The sequence below is a fragment of the Triticum dicoccoides genome, chromosome 2A (assembly GCF_002162155.2).
Source record: "Triticum dicoccoides isolate Atlit2015 ecotype Zavitan chromosome 2A, WEW_v2.0, whole genome shotgun sequence".
Classification (NCBI taxonomy): domain Eukaryota; kingdom Viridiplantae; phylum Streptophyta; class Magnoliopsida; order Poales; family Poaceae; genus Triticum; species Triticum dicoccoides.
In genome coordinates, this window is record NC_041382.1 from 742,841,363 (window position 1) to 742,864,476 (window position 23,114).

Genomic DNA, 23,114 nt, shown 5'->3' on the forward strand with positions numbered 1-23,114 from the left:
GAACCTCGATGTAATTTTTATTATGTTTGAGGTGTTTTGTACTTTCACTAAGACCTGATCCTTTTCGGCCAAAGAAAAACCTGGACAGTGTGATCCAAGGTGGATCATCTTTGAAACAGTGGCCGTCGACGGAGTTTCCAGTTATTGAAAGTGTTGTATCATCACGGGTGCATATATATTCTGACGAACCAAGTTACTGCGAGCCTAGCCACCATCGCTCTTTTCAGTGGATTTATTTGTGTGAGCAAGTAGTACATTGCACGGCTGCACCTAAGGGGAACTTATATTGCACTGTCGACGCGCACAAAATGCAGGGACCCTCCCTGGAAGCAGGATTGATGGAGTTCCTTACGGTACCAATCCTGTCGTCTCACAGGATAAGGTACCATAGCTAGCCATACAGAGATCTAGCATTAACATTCCTGCCTTCAGCCCTTCAGCATACGATTGTTCCGGTTTCGGAGGTTCAGCAGAACATGAGTAACTAATGGATTCATAACAAAAGCACTGCTTGAACTTGGGATCTCATATTGGTACCGCAACCTAATATATACATACACACTAAGTTACCACATACACTGCTCATTCGGTTTCTCAGCTTCATCGGTCACTGTCGCCCCAAATTTGCGCCATGAGTTCAGACCATGCTTGGCTGACAGCCAAAGTTTGGCTAGCCAGCATGTTGGCATGCCAACATTCGGCAACTCCAAAGCTTGCCAAAAATTGCCAGGTTTCGAGAGGTTGGCAAAGTAAGTTCGTTGCCAACCAATTGATAGCCAATTTTTTGCCTTGCCTGCGTATTGGCAAGCCAATTTCCGACACCAAACCAAGCAGCAGTTACTCCTTCCATAGGATGATCCAGCTACACCTCCAGATTGGCTGGGTGTGCTCTCAGGCATATGTAAGAACCAACAAACTGCAACAAGTAGGATAACAAAATTATGTATTGTCAAACATAAACTGCATCATCTTAAGAAAGAGTATATTTCATGAAACTGTGCGTTCTGTTGAAACTGACGATATAATACTGTGTACGCTTCGAGTGACACACTACACACCCTTTTTGCCGAAATGACTGTGAAACTACAGTTCATATCCACCTTAATTCTAACCATTCAAACGCCATGAAGGAGAAGGCTGCGAGGAGAGATGTGAAATCCGACAGGCTGTGGCAGTGGCTTCAGTTCCTTGGCTATGGCACATTGGCACACTGCATATAACTAGGCTCCTTCTGCTCCAATTTTCACGGCCCACTTGCCATGTGTACTAACAAGAGCTACCTGTGTTCTTTGACTCTGTGCTGGTGTAACAAATCTTAAAGGAAATTACCATGCTATTTGGTCCCACCATGGGTGAAAGCTATGTCAGGAATGCTGTGATGAGCTCAGTCAATGCTGCTCTCCTATCCGGGCTGTGGAAGAAGCACTGTAATGATCTTATATAGTTCATAAGCACGTTGGAAGATTGGTAAGGATTACTAGGCTACTCAGGATGTGGCAGCAATTATTCAAGGATACTATCATGTTTCCTAAGGATCAGTCCTCAAGCACTTGGCAATATGGAGTTACCAGAGATTGCAATTTTGCAAGGCAACTGAAGATACTGGACATGGCAGAAAGTCCGAAGTCCTGTCCCAGACGACAAGACTGAAACAAATGTGGCATGTCTATGTTGCTGTTCTCAGATTTGGGGAAACATATTATTTTGGTTTCACATTATTTAAGTACTGCTAGCAAACGATATTTGCCATGCTTAAGGTTAAGTATGTGATCAACTGAAGCTAAAAGATTTGCTACGGTTGTGAGCAAACTCTTAAGCCTTGATTAGAAAATTTTGGGGTCGGGGCATTGTCCTGAATTCCCAGGCGGCCTATTTGGCCCCAAAAAATACAATCCGAGTATCTTTGATTAACACCAACAGAACCTAAAACTTGAAAACGACAAGGCAAGCACTTGACTGACCTTTTCAGATAAATCAATCTTGGACTTTCTTGTATACTGTTTCTGCGGTAATAACGAATGCCTACATTACATAACAACGTTAAGATAATCTCCAACAGAAAATAAAGTGCAATTGTACACCCAATGTACAAGGGATAAACCATTACCTCTTCAACATTTTGTGTGATTTTTGCAGAGGCCTCCATGAACACCAGATTGTGCCTCCTGGAGAACTTTCGCCCTTCCTCATAGCTGACCGCACGCATGTGAGACAGGTCGCATTTGTTCCCGATCAGCACAAATGTCACGCCGGCTTTCGACAGCTTTCTTGCTCTTGATAGCCATATAGCAATATGATCAAAGGTCTCCCTCCTGAAGCAAGGTCGGTGAAGCGTTAAGGACCATCGGATGCACGAAGCAAACGCCGCAGCAGATATGTTTGACAACCCATTGAGAGGCACCTTGTGATATCATAAACCAAAATGATACAAGCAGCTCTGTAGTAGCATTGGTCAACAGCAGATACGAATGATTCGTGGCCAGCCTGCAAAGCCAAGACATGATAATACGAGATGAATATGCTTCAGAAGAGCAAATTCAACAAGCATGGTACGTAGAAAGACGCCATGAAAAGGCATGAAAAAGCATAATTTAATTGTGTTTTAACCAAACAGTTTGGCAACTATAAAACCTTTACAATTTGAATAAGCAAGAAGTGAGTACATTACAGATACAAAGGGAGGGATCAAGTGTGGCATTAGGGCAGAAATCTTGTTCCTCTCACCGTATCCCAGATGTGAAGCTTGATGCGCTTGTCGTGGACGGTGAGGGTGCGCGTGCTGAACTCGACGCCGATGGTGGGCTCGTGCGCCTCCGGGAACGCCCTGGCCGTGAACTGCCGCTCCAGGCACGACTTCCGGACGCCTGCAACAGTGGATAGATCGCCGTCAGCCAGCACCCCGCGATTCGTACGTGGAACGAGCTAGCCCTGCTCGCCGGCCATGCGGAACGGCGGGTGCCGGATTAGGGACGGGGGGGAAGACGATCGACCTGGGTCGCCGATGACGGTGTACGAGAAGAGGTGATCGTACTGCATCTTCGGTCGCGGATTCGATCGCGACGAGCGACGGCGATCCTCTGTTTGGTGGGATTCGAGAGTTGATCTGATTGGTTGGGGCTCGGCTAGGTTGTGTCAAGGCATCTCCAACGGATGGATGCGGCAGGGTGGGGTGGGGTGCGGTGAGGTTGTTCGGCATCCCACAGCTGCTCCGCCCCAGATGCCAACTCCGGTCAGGAGCATCCAACCACGAGAGGTTGGGCGGCGCAAGGGAGGCCCGGCCACGGCCAGCAACGCCGACGGGCACCATCCGGCGAACCCGGGCCAGCGCTAGAGACAGGGGCCAAAACTTTTGGATCAGGGCCAGCTTCCAACAAACACCTGATGCAGTCGGCCATGGCATCAGTTGCTGCTTCCAACTAATGGAGTGGAAGGCCCTACCAGCATTCATACCCAAATAAATCCATGAAGGCATTCTCTGCCCGTCCACGGAAGAAAAACCCATGGGCAAAAAGTTGTGCCCATGTCCATGCCTGATCCATCGGGTCCTCTCAACACGTATACATAAGACCTCAATAAACAGAAGAAAAGAAAAGAAAAAAGCATATCAATTCTAATATTTAGCACTTCAGGTAATAGCAAAGAAGCACAAGTGGCAAACACATAAATTCTCAGTCTCGGCTTCTCACAAAATGACATCGCACGCCATCAAATAAGCACAAGTACAGCCGCGAGACAAACATAAGTGCATCGCAATTCTCATTTATAAATAAAAGGACAACAGTAGCTTCTAGGCATCATCTTCGGTTCTTCGCCTCTTGGCAGACTAGTCTTCGGTTACCATAGATTCAGAGTCATCCTTGAAGTGAACAGATCAAAAGCACAAGAATTAAAATCATGGAAATAAAAATAACAAACATTGCAGCATATAAAAATCCAGTGTAAGGAGTGTAATATGTTACCATCATTTCTTCTTCATCATCAAGAACACTCTGAAACACTGCACAGAGGGTCGAATTGCCGTCCCCTAATGCAAAGATACAAGTGATTCAGGAACAAATAGCTATTGTGAAATGTGAAGTAAACAAACGATCGAAATTCAAGAGGATCAATTACCAATCATGTCAGCACGGGACCAAGCCTTCATACACATAATAGCTTCTACCATGCTTGGCGCGAGTTGGCCACGATGTGGACTAAGCAGTCTGCCCTTCGTATTAAAGGCTGATTCTGATATCACAGCTGACGCAGGGATAGGCAATATATCACGAGCAATTCTTTGCAAAGTAGGATACTTTGCACCCCCATACTTCCACCAAGTCATGATGTCTTCGTCTGGCATTCTACGGATAATTTGCTCTTCCAAGTACAAGTCCAATTCTGTCTGCACTGGAGAAGCACCGATAGTAGGCCGTGAGGACATATATCGATCAAATATGTCCATAATGTCATCTTCTCCACCAGCTCCTGAAGCAGCACTGCTAACAGCCTCTGATGTAGCCACAGCCCCATCAGCTTCTTGATATTGTTTCAGCAAATCAGCCATTAACTTCCTTATTTTGGCAACTTCCACAGCTGCACGTTCCGTTCCATAGAGAGAACCAAAAATAGCTTGCAACATATGAAGCTTGTACCTTGGATCGAGAACAGTGGCAACAGACATAAGATCAAGTACATCTTTCCAATATTTGTCAAATTTCCGCTTCATTTCCTCAGACATAGTTTGCACAAGCTCACTGTCACTAGCAGCCCATTTCCGTATTGCCAACTGAATGCAACATATTTTGCGAAAGAACATATTTGCAGTAACATATTTAGTGCCTGAAAATGACTCGCTGACATCATAGAAAATTTTAAGCCTATCACAAAGTTCCTTGGCAAACTTCCAATCATCTTTGGTTGGACAACAACTAAATGATTTCTCGCATTCCTTTAGTGTTTCAAAAATCTCAATGTATTCTAATGCAATAGTTAGCATTCTGTAGGTTGAATTCCATCTGGTTTTACAATCAAGAAACAACCTTTCCTTGTATTCAATATTCAGAGTCTGTGCCATTTTTTCAAATTTATCATGTCTTCCAGGAGTAGCTGACCAATATGCAACACTATCACGAACCCGCTCTATACCCTTCTCCATGAGATCCATGCCATCTTTCACAATCAGATTAAGCATATGTGCACCACAGCGCATATGCAGATATTTACCCTCCAATAGAAGAGATTTCAGATCCAACTTATCTGGCAAATGTTCCATAGCTTCATCACATGGTGTACAATTGTCCAGAGTCACCGTCGATATCTTTCTCTCGAGATGCCACTCAACAAGGGACTCATGCAGTGCCTGGCATATGACTGCAGCATTATGTGGGCAAGGCACATAAACAAACCTAAGACAAATACAAAGTAAACATTTCAGATTGATACGATAGTTTTACACTGATTAAAGCGACAATCTCAGATTGCGATGATTAAACAAGCATTTCAGCTTTATAAGGATTCGAAAAGAGTGGTTTTTACCTCAACATAAAACTCTTGAGTTGCCAAGATTCATCGAGGAAATGTGCAGTGACTACCATGTAACCTCTCTTCTGATGTTCTGCAGTCCACATGTCCGTAGTAATGGCGACTCGACCTTTAAAGTCTGCAAAATACTTCACCATCTTATCCTTCTCGGCCGCATGCATACCCAAAATATCTTTTCTAATGTCATTTCTTGATACCATCTGAAACATTGGTTGTAATGCGTAACACAGTTTCTGAAAACCCGCATGATTGACAATAGACAGAGGGTAATCATGGGCACAGATCATCATCGCAAGGTGTTTCCTGGCAACCTCTTGATCAAACAGAACATCCTCCCAATCGGCTTCCCCGCCGTCAAAAGCCTTTGACAACCTTGATTCCTGTGGGGCTGCCAGTGCATGCCAATCAGCACATGACATCAGGTGATCCTCCAGGTGTGACGTGCCACCGGCAGCTTCTGCAGGGAGAACTTCGGCGCAATAGATGCACTCGGCTTTCCATTCCCCGTCAAGAAACAGTTTCTCGAAATCGCTCCATATGAATGACGGAAGCTTTCTTCTCTTAGTGCCAACTCTGACAGACCCATCAGCGGCACCTTGTGATGCTTCGGCACTAGTGTCCGGTGTGGCATCTGGAGTTGAATGTCCAGCCACATCTGAGCTCCGTGCTGCCGGTGCCGCGCTAGTTTCAGAAGATGCCATGCAGACTTGCTCTCAGATATCAACCCTGCAAGAACACAGGAACTAGTAAGTGGCGCTAGTACAGATAGAAGATCAGGAAACATGCAACATATACTCCCTCTGTAAACTAATATAAGAGCGTTTAGATCATTATTTTAGTGTTCTAAATGCTCTTATATTAGTTTACGGAGTGAGTAGAAAATAAAATTGTTTGCGACTGTTACACTCTGTTATGAGTTATCAGTCCCATGACGAATGAAACTGAAATCATATAATTATTTACGGCTCGTACATTCTGTTACCAGTTCAATTCGAAAAGAAGAAAAGAAATATAATTGGCGTGCATTGGCTTCGTAGCAGAGTAATCAGATCCATACAAACATGAGGCATATACTGATATTATTACCACAAATGTACTTGTTCTATCAATCGCGTCAGATCAGGCTAACATGGCCTCGGTTAGTAGCACCAATATCAGATCGATACAGGTGTGAAGGGAGGGGGAACTCACTGTGCACTCCTACAGTCCGTTACTCGCGGCTCGCCGACCGTCGACGGCGTCCTGCTCCGCCGCGCGCCGTCCGTGGTCCTCCTGTGCGCCTGCGCCCCCCGGCCGTGTGCGCTGCTCCACGGCCGGTGGAAAATACGTGGGCGTGGCCGGTGGGCTTCGGCCCTTGCGGCGGCGCTCGTCGGATGGGGAAGGGGAAAAGAAAGAAGAGAATGGGGAGAGACAGGGCAGAAATGACATATTTGACCTGAGGCAGAAATCAAATCACAAACTGACCTGGTCACGAAAAAATTTCACTTTGCTGACCCTTTGGTGTGGCGCCCGATATCTGGGCGCCGCACCCTACTGTGCAGCGCCCTTCCCTTAGGCGTCGCACCTCCTGCCACCGTGGCAGCCCTGGCCTAGTTGCGGCCCCACACGCACCTGTGCAGCGCCTAAGATCTAGGCGCCACACCTGTAATGTGCAGCGCCTAGTTCTTGGGCGCTGCACAGTCTGTGTTTCACTTGGGCTGGCCCCACCCTCTCTCCCCTCCCACCCCCACCCCACCCAAACCCTTAGACTTGCGGCCCTCCTCTCTTCCCCTCTCCCCCCCTCTCAAATCCTTCTCAAATCTTGCAAATCCGGAGTATTTGACCGTGGATTTCGAAGCCAACCCCTCCCTTAAGGTAATCTCCTCCGATCCCCTCGTTTTCATCCATAGGAATTGTCACATTTTCTCAAATCTTGCTACTTTGGGAAAACCCTAGTTTTGACTTGGATTTGCAAATTTGTGTTGAATGATGTTATGTTTCTTTGCTAACTTGGGTTGGTTAGGCTTCCATAGTATGCTAGGGTTAGGGTTATGTGTGTTTGATGTTAGTGTTAGGGTTATGTGTGTTTGATGTTGGTGTTAGGGTTATGCTATGGTTATGGTTGTTATGTGGGGGTTAGGGTTATTAATTCATATATATGTTAGGGCATATGTGTGCAAATAATGTTCTTAAATATTTACTTGATATATGTGTGTTTTTGATTATTGTAGGGATGGGAAGAACATGTGTTTATGTTCATCATGTGGATAAAGAGGCCTTTTTGAAAGGCAATGTTGAGACGGGCCCGGATGAGCTTGACATGGTGTTTGAGAGTAGTCCTAGCTATGCGGAGCTTTTGGAACAAGTGAGGAAAAATTTGAATTGGATGGACCCAAGTGACGTTGTTGAGTTCGAGGGAAGGCATAATGTTGGTTTAGGAATGCACATCCGTTGGAAGACAATGCGTGTGAACTCCGAGCAACGTTGGGTTGCATACAAGGAGACGGTTGCCGAATCTCTAGACAAGGCTCTTGAGTTATTTGCCTCCAAGAAGGTTGAGTCTACTTTGAATTTAGACTTGAACCGGAACCCCTCCCCGTTGGTTGCTAGCACTCCCCCACCCATGAACCAAGATCAAATGAGTGAACCTCAATTCACGCAACAAGATTGGCCAACATTGAGCCCGACTCCAAACAACCAGAATGAAGGTTTTGAAGAGGAGAATGATGAGTACGAGGAGGATGACAACGAAGTTGACCTTCATGACAACAATGTGGGTGATCTCGACCAATATCATGTGCAAGAGACAATGGACCAATCCATCCCTTTTTCCCGTGCATATGCATCGGACTCGGATGACGATGGTCCTGATGAAGAAGTTGATGAGGAGGGGTTCACGCCGAAGGAGGCCGAAGCATTCAAGAAGGTATTCGGACGGGATCACAAGACACCATTGTTCAAGGATCTTAGTCTCACGGATGAAGCCGTTGTGGATGGTGGAAAATGCATATCTCTTGGAGCTAGGCCAAGTTCTCACCGTGATTTGGAAGACGGCAAGAACGGGATATATCCCGGTTGTGAGTTTCAATCCTTCTTGGAATTGAAGATGTGGCTCGACAACTACTCGGTTACACATTATCGTCCACATAAAGTGGCCAACTCGGACGTGAATGTGCGTTACACGGTCAAATGTGAAGTGCCAACATGTCCATGGATTGTGCGTGCAAGGCCATGGAAAGGAGGTCCCACTTGGTGCATAGTGAGTTGTCTACCAACTCACATGTGCCGACACAAGAATGCGGATGGCAAGCTTGTGTACCAACAACACAGACAACTCACGTCCGAGTTCATCGCTTACAGGCTTTCCAACCAAATATCCACACTTCCAACAATGAGCATCAAGAGTGTCATTGACCTTGTGAAAGCCATCTTTCATTACAAGGTGAAGTACGGCAAGGCATGAAAGGCGAAGCAGGCCGCATTCAAGATGTTGTATGGCAATTGGGAGGAAGCATACAACCGACTCCCTAGGTTGTTGTTAGCTATGGCCGCCACAAACCTAGGCATGGTTCACGTGGTTGAGCCTCATGGGCACCAAACATTGATTCATAACGGGAGGACCGTGCGAGTATTTGGCCGTGCATTTTGGGCCTTTGAGCAATGCGTGAGGGCTTTTGAGCATTGTGGGCCCGTCATCGCCATTGATGGCACGTTCTTGACCGGACAATACAAGGGCACTTTATTGGTTGCAATAGCAAGTGATGCCAATAACCGGGTGTTGCCTTTGGCTTTCGCTTTGGTTGAGGTGGAGAACATTGATGGCACACAAATACCACACTAGTAAGAGTTCACCAACATATAACATAACCTCACAAGTTCATCAACCTAATTAAACGGCTACAATTAACATGAACAAGCACTAATGCCTTCCGCGCGTGTTCCTGGTGGCACGCCTGCAGGCAAGCTTCTTCTTCTTAGGAGCACGAGGATCCTCTTCGTGCACTTCCTCCTCTGCCTCTGCCTCCGCCTCCTCCTTCGCCTCATCATCCAAGCTAGCCATCCGCGAGGTCCCTACGACCACCTTTGGGTTGCCTCTGTTGTCATAGTCGTTGGGCGTGTACCGGCGTCTGGGCTGCCTAGGCTTGAACACATATGCGGACCGAGCTTGAGCGTCCGCCAAAGTCATGTCATCATCAAGCTCATCGCCCTATCACACAATGAAACAATATGGTGAAGGTTGGTGTCATAATCAAGTGAGAATCACATCTAAAGGATTAGTCATACCTCTTGGGTGATCCCACGCTCATCATCCATATAAGCATATGAGGAACTCACATAGTCCCCCTCATGGTGAGGTGCGGGGTCTGATGGTGTACCAGACCTAGAGGCAGATGGTTCATCATATTCAGGATCACGGCAACCGAGAAGGTTCGATAACCGCCTTAACTTCTTGGCCTGACGCTGTAACATGAACAAGTGTGTAAGATATCAAACTTCGCAACATAGACTGGCTCTCATAGTGAATGCGATATGTACCTTGAGGAATGCTCATAGTGAACCATCATCATTGCCAGTTCCAACCGGTGTCGACTGGCTCTCATCAGCTGCTTTCTTGATCTCGGTGCGCTGCGGATGAGAAAAAATGAATGCGTTAGCCATTCAAACATGTGTAATACGGTCAACAGGAAAGTAAAGAGGGGAGCACTTTACCACATAGTTAATCACCGGAACAGCAGGGACTCCTTGCCCTTGCCTGACATCTCTGTTGTACTTCCCCTTTGCTAGATCCTCAAAGTTTACGGGTTCTTCAAGAATATCCTCATTATATGCCGGCGGGCATATCTCAACTCGAGTAGTTCCAATAAACCATCATACGTAGTTATCAAAAGCAAGTGAGTTGTGCTCACGAAGCGGGGCGCGTGCAATGCTACGAGCTTGCTCCACACAAAGCTGGAAGCGGGTAACATACGCAGAATGATGCTTGTCCCAGTCCTTTATCTTCCGTTGCCTTCTCCTGTCCAACCTGCGTGGTATAAAACCAAACATTAGCACAATCAAAAGGAGTCCCGATGATTAGACAATACGCACACATGCTCTCTTACCTATGAAGTGCTTTATCCGTGTCCACCCAATCCGGCGGGTGAGGCTGGAAAAGACCAAACTGACGATACACGCGATGCGGCAAATGAAACTCAACCGCCCAGTTGCATATCAGTGGGCACCGCATAAGCCAGAGATCCTTATCCCGCAAGCACATCGGGTTGAGGCGGAACTCCGCGGTGTACCCCAAGCTCTCACCCGCGCCATATGGCTGCCATTCCACCTATGAAACAGGGCAACAATGCAAATTTGATAACTATTTTTCAAGCAAGCATGAGAAAGGACTAAAGTAATGACCTCCTTACCTGCTCAGGCGTAATCTCGTCCAACTCGGCAATGTACTTTTGGTACATGAGATTGACATCGTTCTTCATCTCGGAAACGATATCCCACTTGTAAGCCCACGTGGGGCGCCGTAATTCGTCATGTTCATCTGCATACCAAGGATCAAACCTGACGCTCTTCGGGCGTCCAACAGGCAGACGCTCCCAGCTCCATACAGAAAGTAGAAGCAGATTACCACCAATGCCTGCAGTAGGTGTGATCCTGCAACACGCATCATCCAGCTACATATGAAAGAAAAACAATGTTAACTTGACAGCAAGCTTGCATTGCTAATGAATAAATGAGTTGATCACAAAACAGACCAACTACCTATCGGTACAAGTAGGCAAGAGTCGCTGAACCCCAGCTCCATTTGCTATCGAAGACGGTCAACGCCTTCAGCCACATCCATGGAGCGTTCTTGCCAGTGGAGTCAGGAAACAAAGTCCTCGACATAATGTACCACATGTACACATGAGCATGTGTCTGGATCACATCATCAGTTGCATCCGGAGGGCACGTCGCAAAGTTATTTTGAATCCACGTGAAAGCAGCTCCGGCTGCCTTCCTTTCCCTCTTCTTCTCTTCTCCCTCCTCTACATCATCCTCAGCCTCGGTAGGAGCCATACCGATAAGAGCAATCATCTGCTCACGCCACCCATCAGAATCGGTGCTCATACAGAGAGGCCTCCTGTCGATAGCAAGACCGGTGATCAACGAGACATCCTCGAGCGTCACGGTCATCTCCCCGGTCCGAAGATGGAAACCGTGGGTCTCTGGCCTCCACCGATCAACAAGAGCGGACATCAGTGGAGCGTTCAGATTCGGCGTGGACCGGCTGACCAACAGAATCCACGGGAGTAGTCCTGCCTGCTTGATGTACGGTGTGTACCGCTCATCGTAAGGCATGGCAGGACCAGAGACCCCGTGATACCGAATCTTCAGAGGTTCAAGCTTCTGCAAAAAACAAGTAATGACAAATCTTAGGGCATGTAAATTTCAACTAAAGGCAAATTTGCAAAATATTTAGATTACTCATTATTACCTTATCCTTCTCGCGCATCATGTAGGCCCGGTGTTGCACGTCGTAGACATCGTCCAGAAGCCAAACCATCCTTACAATTTCAAACAATAAACATATAAGAGTTCATCTTCATCTCAAATATCGGTATACACTAAACATATAACATGTGTTCAACTACAAGAATCTCAACATCTCCTTCTCACACAATGAATATGTCATATGTGTTCAAATAAACTAAACATCTAATATTTCAAATAAACTCAACATCTAATATTTGAAATAAACTGAACATCTAATATATATCTAAACAAACTTCTCATATATGTCTACAAAAATCAACATCTCATAGTTATCTATAAAAATAGGCATCTCATATATATCTACAAAAACTAAACAATCTAGGGTTTCAACAACAAGAATCATATATTGTGAACTAATAAATAACACTACGGTACTACCAATATGAATACACATCCTAAATCGAGCAAACCAAACAAATCAAGGGTTCCATCAAATCTTGGACAAATCTCTAGAATGACAACAAATTTACGAAGCAAAAGAAAGAGAAGGGAAGAGTTTACCTAGTAGAATGGATTGGGGATTGAATCCACGGATCAAATCTTCAGATCTGAGAGGGATGTGGGGGGGGGGATTAGATGGGGGCGCCGCCGCCGCCACTGCTCTCTGTCCAGAGAGCGGAGAGATGAAGAACTGCCTGGTCGGGCTGGGGCGGCCGCGCTTAAGTCACTGTGCAGCGCCCAAGGGCTAGGCGCTGCACGTCAGAGTGTGGCGCCTAGACCTTAGGCGCGGCACAGGTGCGTGTGGGGCAGGGCTGCCACGGTGGCAGGAGGTGCGACGCCTAAGGGAAGGGCGCTGCACAGTAGGGTGCGGCGCCCAGCTGTCGGGCGCCACACCAAAGGGTCAGCAGAGTGAAATTTTTTCGTGACCAGGTCAGTTTGTGATTTGATTTCCGCCTCAGGTCAAATATGTCATTTCTGCCGAGAGACAGAGATGGGTGGCGGCGCGGCGAAACTCGGGGGACTGCCGCCCTTGCTGGAGCACTAGTACGACGATACATCTCTCGGGTCCACATGTCATACAAAAAACTATTATTATTGACTCGGAGGGTCCGTGAGATTTCCTTGTTCAGAGATATCAATATTCATGGATACAATTGTTGCTGGCCATATTGGTCAGATCATCAGAATGAACACCCAAACAACAAAAGCAACAAAATCAAGATAAGCAAGGCCATACAAGTGTTAGCCATTATCGTTTAGGGCCTCTTTGATTTGCATATTGGTCAAACTGAACACACTAACAACAAAGCAACAAATTCAACAAAATTAAAGCCATACAAGTGTTAGCCATTATTGTTTAGGCTAGTCATAGTGGGAGTAACTTAGGTAGTAACATAGCGCACTTCAAGAAATTTTTGCTTATGTGGCAAGTATTTAATGTGAGGTAGTAACATAATATGTTACTGTAACATAGCGCTTCCCAAAACAAGATGAGTCTACAAGCTAATAAATGAAGCCATCTATGACACTACTATTATATTACTTTGCATTATAAAGGTAGTAACTTAGACTAGTGTCATGCATATGACACTAGTCTAAGTTACTCCCCATTATGACCAGCCTTAGGGCCTCTTTGATTTGCATAACTCTTAGTACAACAAAGGAATGGAAAAATATGTGAGAATGCAGTGTTGTGTCCTCCTATATCTTACAAAGCGCCCTTCCGCGGCTCAAAAGACGACACCCACAACGACAATGGCATGGACGGTGACGGAGGTGCCACAGGCCAGACATACAAAATCACCGTCCACTACAAACTACTTTAGATTTTTTTAAAGTTTTATAGTTTAACGGACAAAATATCATCCGGTTTATGTAAATTATTATATTGAACGAAATATGTATATGGCAACCGTGTGGCAGATTGTGAAACTGCCACACGCATCCAGCGCCGTCAGTTCCCTTTCGATCTCCTTCCTTTCCCGCACGACCTCCCGATTTCTTTCCTTTCCCGCATGACTCCCGATCTCCTTCCTTTCCCGCACGTCCTTCCCCACCGATCTCCCCTGATTTCCTTCCTAATTTTCGTAATCGTCAATTATGGCCCCACGCGCCTTCCTGATTTTTGTGATTTCCTTCCTAATTTTTGTAATCGTCAATTATGGCCCCACGCGCCTTCTTGATTTTTGGCAGAAATAATGCTTGGACTAGGATTTGATCTCTGGTTTACAGGTAATCAACAAAGGGAGCTTACCACCTCACCTATGACACTCATTGTTGAACAAGCTAAGGAAAATACTGTTTTTGACATGTTTTTGCCTTTAATATGTTAGCACTGGAAAACTTTTTGTTTCAAGCATCGTGGTAACTTTGATCATTGGGAATACATTTGTTGAACCCGCCCCCGGTAATTTCTGTAAATAACACGATAACATTCACGCCATTGACCTGATAATTTAGATACAAACATCGTGATAACTTTAACCATTGGGGAAGACAGATGTAAAAAGATATCCGATAATTTATGTGTAAATAGATGGTAATATACGCAACGCACATCTGATAACTGAGGTAGAAACACCATGGTAACTTTGACCGTAGGGATTTTTTTTTTTGAAGATACTCCGGTATCTTCTGTGTAAATAGCACGGTAGTATACCTCCCTCCCCTGGCATTTTTATGTGTATATAGCATGAAAACATATGCACTGTGATAACTAAACACCATGATAAGTTTTTGACCCGTGGGGAAGGGGGGGAATTTGTTGCTGAAACATACCCCTGATAAATTTTGTGTAAATAGCATGATATTTTAAGCACTACGGGCTTGATAGGTTACCTAGAATCACCATGATAACTTTTTGTTCCGGAAAAAAGTTGTTCAAAACATCCCCAATATTTTTTGTGTAAATAACATGATAATATAAGCACCGCATAACCGATAACTTGCAATATAAACATGATGGTTACTTTTTTACCAAAGGAAAATAAGTTGTTAAAAACATACACTCATCTCGCACGTGGGCCTTTTGGATGAACACAACACATGACGTGCCACGGGAAAGTCACATAATGTTTAATGTCATGAGGAATACACATGCTATAGGCGTGATAAGTTACGCAAAAACATCGTGGTAATTTTTGACCTATGGAAAAAGCTACCGAAACACACCCAGGTTTTAAGGTGCAAGTATCATGATAATATACGAACTGTAGACCCGGTAACTCATGTACAATCCCCCATGGTAACTTTGACCGGAGGAGGTTGATGTACATATACCCTGATAACTTATGTGTAAGTACCACTGTATTTTACACATCAAAGACCTTATAACTTGTGTACAAAACACAGTGGTAACTTTGAAGGGGTGTAGTTGTTGAAGCATAGTACCTGGTATGTTCTATGTAAATAGCACGGTAAGTTATGCAACACATGCCTGATAACCTACATACGAATACCATGGTAACTTTGTCCTGAGGAGAAATCATGTGGTAGACGTGAAGAAGTGGCAGTTTTCTCGGGGGTGGGCGCCCGAGATGTGCAGGAGAAGCAGATTTCTCGGGCGAGCCTACGGGGTCGTTTGGGAGAAGGCGAGGTCAAAGGACGAGGGATCGTGTGGTACTTTAAAATGAAAGAAGTAGAGGTGTGGCAGTTTTGCTGATATGGCACACGTGTGCCAAATATCACAGTCCTATATTGAATTGTCAGTTTGCATGAATTTCATCTTGTTTGTATGATATTTGTCAGTCTGGTTTAAATTTTGTTTGCATCGCAAGCAGAGGTATAGGGCAAGCATTGGATGGACGGCTTGATATCGATGTCCCATACTCGCCGACGATCAAATACTATGTCCGTTTTGAGGACCAGGGTTGGAGATGACCTGAGTGTTTTAATCCCACAAACTAAACGACCACAGGAAAAATCCTTTGAACCAATATTCACAAAAAAATAATCCTTTGAACCAATGAAGCTCTCTTATCCTCAATGCTGTGCCAACAGACATACAAAGGGACTAATATCAATCCTGATGTCTCACAGAATACCATACACGCAGCTTGTCATATACTCCCTCTGTCCCAAAATTAACTTTATACTAACTTTAGTACAAAGTTGTGCTAAGCTTACGACACTTATTTTAGGGCGGAGAGAGTAGATGCTTGACCATTTGTGAAGTTCAGTACCGTACAGCTCTAGTCTCAGAGACTAGCATTAACATACGATTGTTCCGTTTTCAGAGGTTTCACGGAACATGAGCAGCTGAGCTAATGGCTTCGTTACAAAAGCACAGCATGAAACTTGGAATCTCATCTGGGCAGCGCAACACCTAATACATACACGCTAAGTTAACAAGTCCAAAAGACCAAAGGATCCTACTGCATAAACTTAGGATTTCACAGCTTCTTCTGCTTCCATTGCCCCATTTTCCGCCATGAGCATTCTGTACACTCTCCTAGAGTATACTGGTCCCACCTTTTTGCTTTCCTCGCCGAGGCTATCTTCATACTTCAGGTCTTTAAGCAAAAGCTCCTTCTCACGATTCTGATACATAAACCGAGTTATGAGCACCTGAAGGCATTACAGTCAAGCTATTGCAGAACGTGGTAAGAGGTTGGCACTCACACTTTTATTGGGATCCATATATACATTCAGAAGAGACCTCATGGTACCATACTTCTTCCAGATTGCCAGGGCAAGCCTTGGCTTGACTTTTGGGATAGCTAGTAAGGACATAAACCTGTCGCAGACGAGAGGAATTAGCACAGGATACCCTGCAAACATGTTGCTCTCATCTAAAAAGTTGAAAGTCAAAACTGGTGAGTTAAAAACTACTATGGAACTGCAGTTGGATGGATAGTTGGAGGCTAAGTCAAGTTTTGTTCATGCTTAATATGGCCACAACTAACCTTAAGCAAATTACGTCGACCACAAAACCCTTGTGCACTACCATTTATTTTACAGAAGTTCCACCATATGACTGAAGGTTTATTTATTTATTTTATACCCTAGTCCATTACCATTTGTTGTACAGAAGTATAATTCATTTGTCATATTAGTTTAGATCATCAACCAAAATTTCATTTCGCAAAAGGAAAACAAAGGTAAGGACCAAACTGCAGGTGAACTAATGCAGAAAGTGATAGTAGTGGAAATGTGCTCCTTAACATAGATCAAAAAACAGGAACAGAACAGTTTTAAACTTAATAGGGGCAGCCCGGTGCATGTAGCTCCCGCTTGCGCAGGGTCCGGGGAAGGGTCCGACCACTTTGGGTCTATAGTACGCAGCCTTTCCTACATTTCTGTAAGAGGCTGTTTCCAGGAGTTTTAAACTTAATAGAAAAGGGAAAAAATAACACAGAACATTAAATGGAAATGCCATTTAGTATATACTTCCAAGCACAACTTACCAAGTATCCTTCTTAAGCTGATCTTTATTCACAAAATCATTTGGGACTATCACACCATTAGTTTGCACAGATAACCATGACAATTGCTTCCTGTGGAACAGTTAAAGGGAACATTAATAAAAACATGCAACTGCTACAAACAAACCTGCACCTAGTGGGGATGAAAGTTATATTTGAATTGAACTATCTGACAGTAGCTTATATTGCGTAACACATTTGTAGGCATTAGGAGGTACGTGTTACATTTTTTTTAGAGGGAGAACAGTCGACACAAACTGGCTGCTATATGGAACATCAAGGTCACAATAGAGGAGCTATAACAGAGGTCAGAGACGGAGGCACTGTGTTTTGCTATCTTTCTCGACAGAAAGTTTACAGTGTTAGAGGTGTGACTTAAGTGTCTATAGGAACCTTGACATATTTATCCCCTTATTTTGTCAAATGAAGGACCAGCGACTAGCAAAGAAGCATGTGAACTGAAATTCAAATTAGTGAGGCTGAAGTGAAAAAAAGAGGTGCCAAACCAGTTCTAATATGAGGTACATCCATCTATAATAAAAGAAAGCATGTACATGACAGCTGTAGAAATAAAATGACTGCCTTATACGCAGTTAATAATGTATAATACCAGAATCTAGTACTCCCTCCGTCTAGAATTACTTGTCACAGAAATGGATAAAAATGGATGTATCTAGAACTAAAATACATCTAGATATATCCATTTCTCCGACAAGTATTTCCGGACGGAGGGAGTACATGGCATATGTATACAGGTATACCCTTACTATGATTGAATTGATCTGATATAGAAATGTCTGAACAGGAGCAACCACAGAAAGCAATTAAAGAACAGGGAAGTAAAAAAAACAGATAAAATTGCAAGAAAGAGCAAAGACCATCTGAAGTTAAACATCCTTATCTAAAAATGCAACTTGCCTGAATTTGCATTTTGCAAGACTAGTTGTCAAGCGAACAACGTGCTCTGCTAGTTGATCCTCATCTGCGCAATCCTTGGAATGAACTCTATCGTAGTGTGTTACTAATTTGCACAAAACCTACAAAATAAATCAATTACAAATTTTAGTTAGGAAAGTTCAGGAAAAATCTAATACAGTTGAAAACTGACCTGTTCCACAGGTGGACGTTTCCATCTATTAGAACTGTCGGAATTCTTATACTGGCTTTGCTCTCTGAAATGCCAAAATAAAAGACAAGGCATTTTAGCAAGATTAAACTATGGGAAACTGATATATTTTCTGTACCTAAAAGCTACATTAGAGGAAATATTGAATAACATGATGCAGAACAACCATGCAAGTCAGTTCTTTCCTTCCTAGTCATTTTTATGCATCCATGATGTTAGTTATGGTTTATAGAATAAATAGGATAAAAGGACATTACAACCAAGCTATCAGTGGCACGGAAATAGCAGTGGGGAACCCCCCTAGTGTATAGCTCAGGTAAACACACACCAATGAGGAGGTAAAATTAGCATGCCGAAGTTACCAATAATGTTGTCAGCTACTTTCTGCTGTGCACTAAGAACTATCAGTCATTGGCAAAGAAAAGGACCACATAGATAAAACAAAAACAGTTGGCATGGTAATTCAGACTTAGATGAACCAACCTATCATATATGTATTTCATCAATTTATGAGTGACATAGCAAATAGTGAAAGTTGGATAGAGACTTCGAGCTTTGAGAACATGATCCAAGAACTTTCCACTGCTTATAAGATCACAGAATTCCTCAGCTTGGAGCACAAATAGGATATATGGCTCCAAAGCTGGCTCCTGCATAAAAGACATGTCACTCTTAGGATATACTCCCTCCGTTCGGAGATAAGTGACATGGTTTTAGTTTAAATTTGTACTAGAACCATGTCACTTATTTCTGAACAGAGGTAGTCTATAAACACGACGAGGTCATGGTACTGACATTTGCACAAAGATATACCCTCTCCTTCCCAAAATATAAGGTGTGGTTGACTTTTCAAGGTCTTTGATGCACGACTTTGACCATTAATATATACCAAAGTGCATTGATTGAACATGAATAGATTATATCTGTCATATTTGTCTTGCAAAATAATTCTAGTACATGTCTTTTAACTCTTTATAATAATTTTGTAGACATGTAATAAGTAAAAAATCATAGTCACAGTTGTGCTAATTTTTTTAAAATAATACATTTTTTTTAGTAATTTGCACAAATATTACGCCCAAAAAAATATTTTCAAAAATAATACACCGTCGGCCAGCAGCTGGCCGACTGGTCCTAGTCAGCTAGCAGCAGGCCGACTGGACCTTATCGGCCAACTGCGAGCCGACAGGTGGCTTCTCGGCCACGCGGAGGCCGACTATTGGCCAGGCCACGTCGGGCGCTGGCTGTCGGCGCGGGCTGGGTCACGGGCGACCCAGTCAGCCAGCTGCTGGCCGACAGGGAGCCAACCCCGCAGCGCACGCCCCTTTCTCCTCTCCTTCTTCTTTCCCTTTCTCCCACCGCAAGCTTCTCTCTGTTCTTCCTTCCTCCTCTCTCTTACACGAACTAGCTCCAATTAATACACCAAAATGCCCCGTTTTTTCGCGGATTTGGCACCGTGAATGGGTTCTACATAGTTAGGGGAGCCAAAAGAGACCTCGATCTACTGATGGGGTAGCTTGTGGTGGTTGTGGTGAGCATTTTGTTGGAGCATTTTTTCAGCGCATTGGTGGAGGTTGTGGCGGTGGTGGAGGTGAAGGTGGTGGTGGTGAAGCTGGGGCAGTGTGGTGGAGGTGAAGCTCCGGTAGTTTGGTGGAGTTTCCGGCTCCAGTTCCGGTGATTGAAGGCCGCCGTTCGTCGTTCACACGCACGCTACAAGGGTATATTTCAACAAACATTTTTATTTTCGAAGTTGCGTGCAATTATTGTTATTTTCGAAAATTATTTTTTGAGCGTAATATTTGTGCAAATTAATAAAAAAATGTATTATTTAAAAAAATTTAGCCACAGTTGTGTGATGAAGACCGGAAAAAGTCAAACGCGCCTTATATTTTGGGAAGGAGGGAGTACCATTTTAGGACATTCATGACGTGGTTACAATGATAATGAATTTTCCATCCCGTGTTGCCTTGGCTCTATGTCTTGTTGCAATTTTGCGCCACAAGACCATGTACAATGCAACGTGCTGAGAGAGGTGCTTGTAAAAATAAACCCTTTTTTGCTTAAGCACCAGTGCTTGTTTTTATAACAGAGGTGCATAAGTAAGCATTTGTGCTATACAAATAAATACTCATGCAAGTTTTGGAAAACACTCCCACAAGGATACAAATATAAAGTTGAACATGATCAATTTCATATTTTGTGCATTGAAATATTGAAGGAACTGAAGTATGAATTAGGCATGGGCAGAATTGACTGACTACTTAGCTACATGACTAGCACTATCAAAATCATAAGCATGTTTATGTCAGAGGTCTGTAAGGATACATCTAATCACCTACCAAGCATACATAAAATTTGACCCAAAAAAAAGCAAACTGTATTTTTTCCAAGAATAAGTTTTACCATTTTAGAAAGGCATGTTGTTGAGCATCAACTAAGTTATAGCGCAGAAGTAAACAATTAGGTCACTGAGCCAGCACTAATAAGAAAATCTGAGTTCTGGGCTTCTGGCGCTGGGTCACAAATCCTTACAAACTAAACTTGACCAAAGAAAGTAACGTCACAATATGACAGCTACCATATGACTGACAAGCACCTGATCATTTGGAGAAACCATCTTCCACAAAATTGATCCCCTCATTGGATTACGCTCAACTTGATAGGAAAGTTTCTTTTCTGAAAACATTGTCAGGAGAGCACCTGGTTGCAAAGGTCCAGTTATGTCAGCAGTAAAGAAAGTTAAAGACGATGCACGATAGTAGATACTAACATGGCATTTCGATATGACTAGCTTGATTTGTCATGGTTTAGTATACCTCCGATTGAGCCAGTTTCTATGACCTTTGAGTCGATCTTGGCGACAATGGATTCTAAAGCACGTTTGCGTGAAGCCCATTCTGCTTTTTCTTTGGCCGACTTCTTTTTCTCTGCTTGTTGAATTTTATTAGCTTCTTTCTGCAACCTTTTTTCCTGCAAATATATAGCACCCTCTCAGTATTCTCTATTCACTGTCAAACGCCACAACAAACATGTTCCTCTGTGAAATACTTTACAAGCCAAACCTCTCGCTGTCGTTTCTTCTCTTCAATCATTTTATCTTTCTCTTCTTTATTTAATCTCTTCTGTCCCTATATATAATACACAAAAGCCTCTTATTTAAGTTGCATCTTTTGTGAAACTGAACTAATAAGTTGCATGCTCAATCAGCCAGACATGTTTTACCTTTCTTTCTTTGATCGGTGGAGCATTCTCTTCCATGTTGTCGTCATCCTGTTCTTGCGGAGAAGAATTTCCACAGGGTAAAATCAACTTGACCAATGGCTCTGTGGTCGACCCAAAGTCATCCAACTCATCATCACTGTCCAGAGATATTGGACAAGAAGCTCCTGTAAGGCACAAATAAGAGTTACTTGGTCACTCCTACAGAACTGTACACAAATTATGATGAGTCCAGACACCAAAACATGCCTTCATCAAGTAATTCATGAGTGGGGATAGAGTGTCTCCCACATAAGAAATGAAAAAAAGAACTCTCTAAGAGCTAGGAGTTGAGATTCTTGGTTTTGGTATAAATGGGATATGGGTATCTAACAATAAATAGTACTATAAGTGGGCAGCTGGGTAAGTGGATATACAGTGTAAGTGTTATCACTTATCAATGAACCAACGTGTTATCCAGAAGCCAAATATGATAGAGATGAACTTGAGTGGTCAAAAAGCCCATTTATTCTCCATGAACTCAATACAGGATTAGTGATTTCATGTTTCCTTGGTCAGTTAAGTCATCGAAGGAAATTGCTGCTGTTTGTCCTGCATGTGAGATGTGACAGATGTTGAAACAAATGTGGACCAATAAATCAGCTCAAACTGCGCAGCACAGCGAACAACAGATATCTTGTCTATCTGGTGTAGAAACTACCGGTCACAGTACAAGCATTAACTTTCACAAAATCGCCAGCGTAGTCCAATATACACAACACTTTAAGCAGTGTATCATTAAAATTCTTAAAAAACTGCCTCGCTTGATAAGGAGGAGCTACATGACTTGCATCCTAACGCATGACTAGAACTAATTTCATATATTTTGCCACACAGCAACTTCAATAAATAAATCAGGTATTACTACTTCATACTAGTGCTCAGCAAGACGGTCACCACTCAGTTCTCAGATCTAGAAAAGGAAAAGGGCTAAAAGCTTAAGTCGAGAAACTTCACCAGACGATTCATGCGCGCGGCCAGTCGAAGAGGAGCCTGGGACGCTGGAGGACCCAGTCGAGCGCGGGGTGGCGTACGCTGGCGGTGTCGCCGCAACAGCAATGTCCGGGATCTCCGGAGCGAACGGCGAGGGAGGCGTGTCGTCGAGGAGGAGGATGGGCGTCGGGGATGGGCGCCGCCTTGGCGGGGGAGGGGTGTCGTCGTCGAGGACGATCGGGGTCGCGGACGCGGGCGCGCGCCGCTTCGGGACGGGCGGGGACCGGGTGAAGGCATCGAGGAAGTCGAGAGAGTCGAGGGCCGCCGCGGGCGAGGGAGTGGCACGCCTCTTCGGGGCGGGCGGGGAGGGGGAGAAGGCCCCGAGCCAGTCCGGAGAGTCGAGGGCC

The 23,114-nt window shown here is 44.1% G+C and overlaps 3 protein-coding genes across 3 annotated transcripts; all 3 read right to left on the reverse strand.

The window, feature by feature from the left end:
- Positions 1-1,961: 1,961 nt before the first annotated feature.
- LOC119358275 (ras-related protein Rab-2-A-like) lies at positions 1,962-3,036 on the reverse strand. Its single transcript, XM_037624909.1, has 5 exons — positions 2,991-3,036; positions 2,725-2,864; positions 2,402-2,484; positions 2,108-2,312; positions 1,962-2,022 (listed from the first exon to the last, which is right to left on the reverse strand). The coding sequence occupies exons 1-5, from the start codon at positions 3,034-3,036 to the stop codon at positions 1,975-1,977; spliced, it is 522 nt and encodes a 173-aa protein (XP_037480806.1). The 3' UTR covers positions 1,962-1,974.
- A 543-nt stretch (positions 3,037-3,579) lies between these two features.
- Positions 3,580-6,911, reverse strand: LOC119356849 (zinc finger BED domain-containing protein RICESLEEPER 2-like). Its single transcript, XM_037623838.1, has 5 exons — positions 6,712-6,911; positions 5,515-6,246; positions 4,114-5,384; positions 3,960-4,024; positions 3,580-3,856 (listed from the first exon to the last, which is right to left on the reverse strand). Exons 2-5 carry the CDS (start codon positions 6,219-6,221, stop codon positions 3,824-3,826), a joined length of 2,076 nt encoding a protein of 691 aa, XP_037479735.1. The 5' UTR covers positions 6,222-6,246; positions 6,712-6,911; the 3' UTR covers positions 3,580-3,823.
- Positions 6,912-15,969: 9,058 nt separating this feature from the next.
- Positions 15,970-23,108, reverse strand: LOC119356850 (crossover junction endonuclease EME1). The gene is made up of 11 exons (XM_037623840.1): positions 22,732-23,108; positions 21,739-21,902; positions 21,579-21,644; positions 21,333-21,486; positions 21,113-21,216; positions 19,000-19,166; positions 18,499-18,562; positions 18,309-18,427; positions 17,373-17,462; positions 16,588-16,702; positions 15,970-16,506 (listed from the first exon to the last, which is right to left on the reverse strand). Exons 2-11 carry the CDS (start codon positions 21,772-21,774, stop codon positions 16,351-16,353), a joined length of 1,071 nt encoding a protein of 356 aa, XP_037479737.1. The 5' UTR covers positions 21,775-21,902; positions 22,732-23,108; the 3' UTR covers positions 15,970-16,350.
- Positions 23,109-23,114: the final 6 nt, after the last annotated feature.

Bases quoted from the DNA above. Each gene is read 5' to 3' on its own strand.
- LOC119358275 (XM_037624909.1), bottom strand. From the start codon at position 3,036: ATGCAGTACGATCACCTCTTCTCGTACACCGTCATCGGCGACCCAG. The intron at 2,313-2,401 runs GTGCCTCTCAAT...ACCTTGCTTCAG, and splicing joins TTGGTTTATGATATCACAAG to GAGGGAGACCTTTGATCATA. The intron at 2,023-2,107 runs GTAATGGTTTAT...TATGTAATGTAG, and splicing joins TCACACAAAATGTTGAAGAG to GCATTCGTTATTACCGCAGA.
- LOC119356849 (XM_037623838.1), bottom strand. From the start codon at position 6,221: ATGGCATCTTCTGAAACTAGCGCGGCACCGGCAGCACGGAGCTCAGAT. The intron at 5,385-5,514 runs GTAAAAACCACT...TATTTGTCTTAG, and splicing joins CTCAAGAGTTTTATGTTGAG to GTTTGTTTATGTGCCTTGCC. The intron at 4,025-4,113 runs GTAATTGATCCT...TCTTTGCATTAG, and splicing joins GTCCCGTGCTGACATGATTG to GGGACGGCAATTCGACCCTC.
- LOC119356850 (XM_037623840.1), bottom strand. From the start codon at position 21,774: ATGGAAGAGAATGCTCCACCGATCAAAGAAAGAAAG. The intron at 21,645-21,738 runs GTAAAACATGTC...TATTATATATAG, and splicing joins CACCGATCAAAGAAAGAAAG to GGACAGAAGAGATTAAATAA. The intron at 21,217-21,332 runs GTATACTAAACC...CTTTGCAACCAG, and splicing joins AGAAACTGGCTCAATCGGAG to GTGCTCTCCTGACAATGTTT.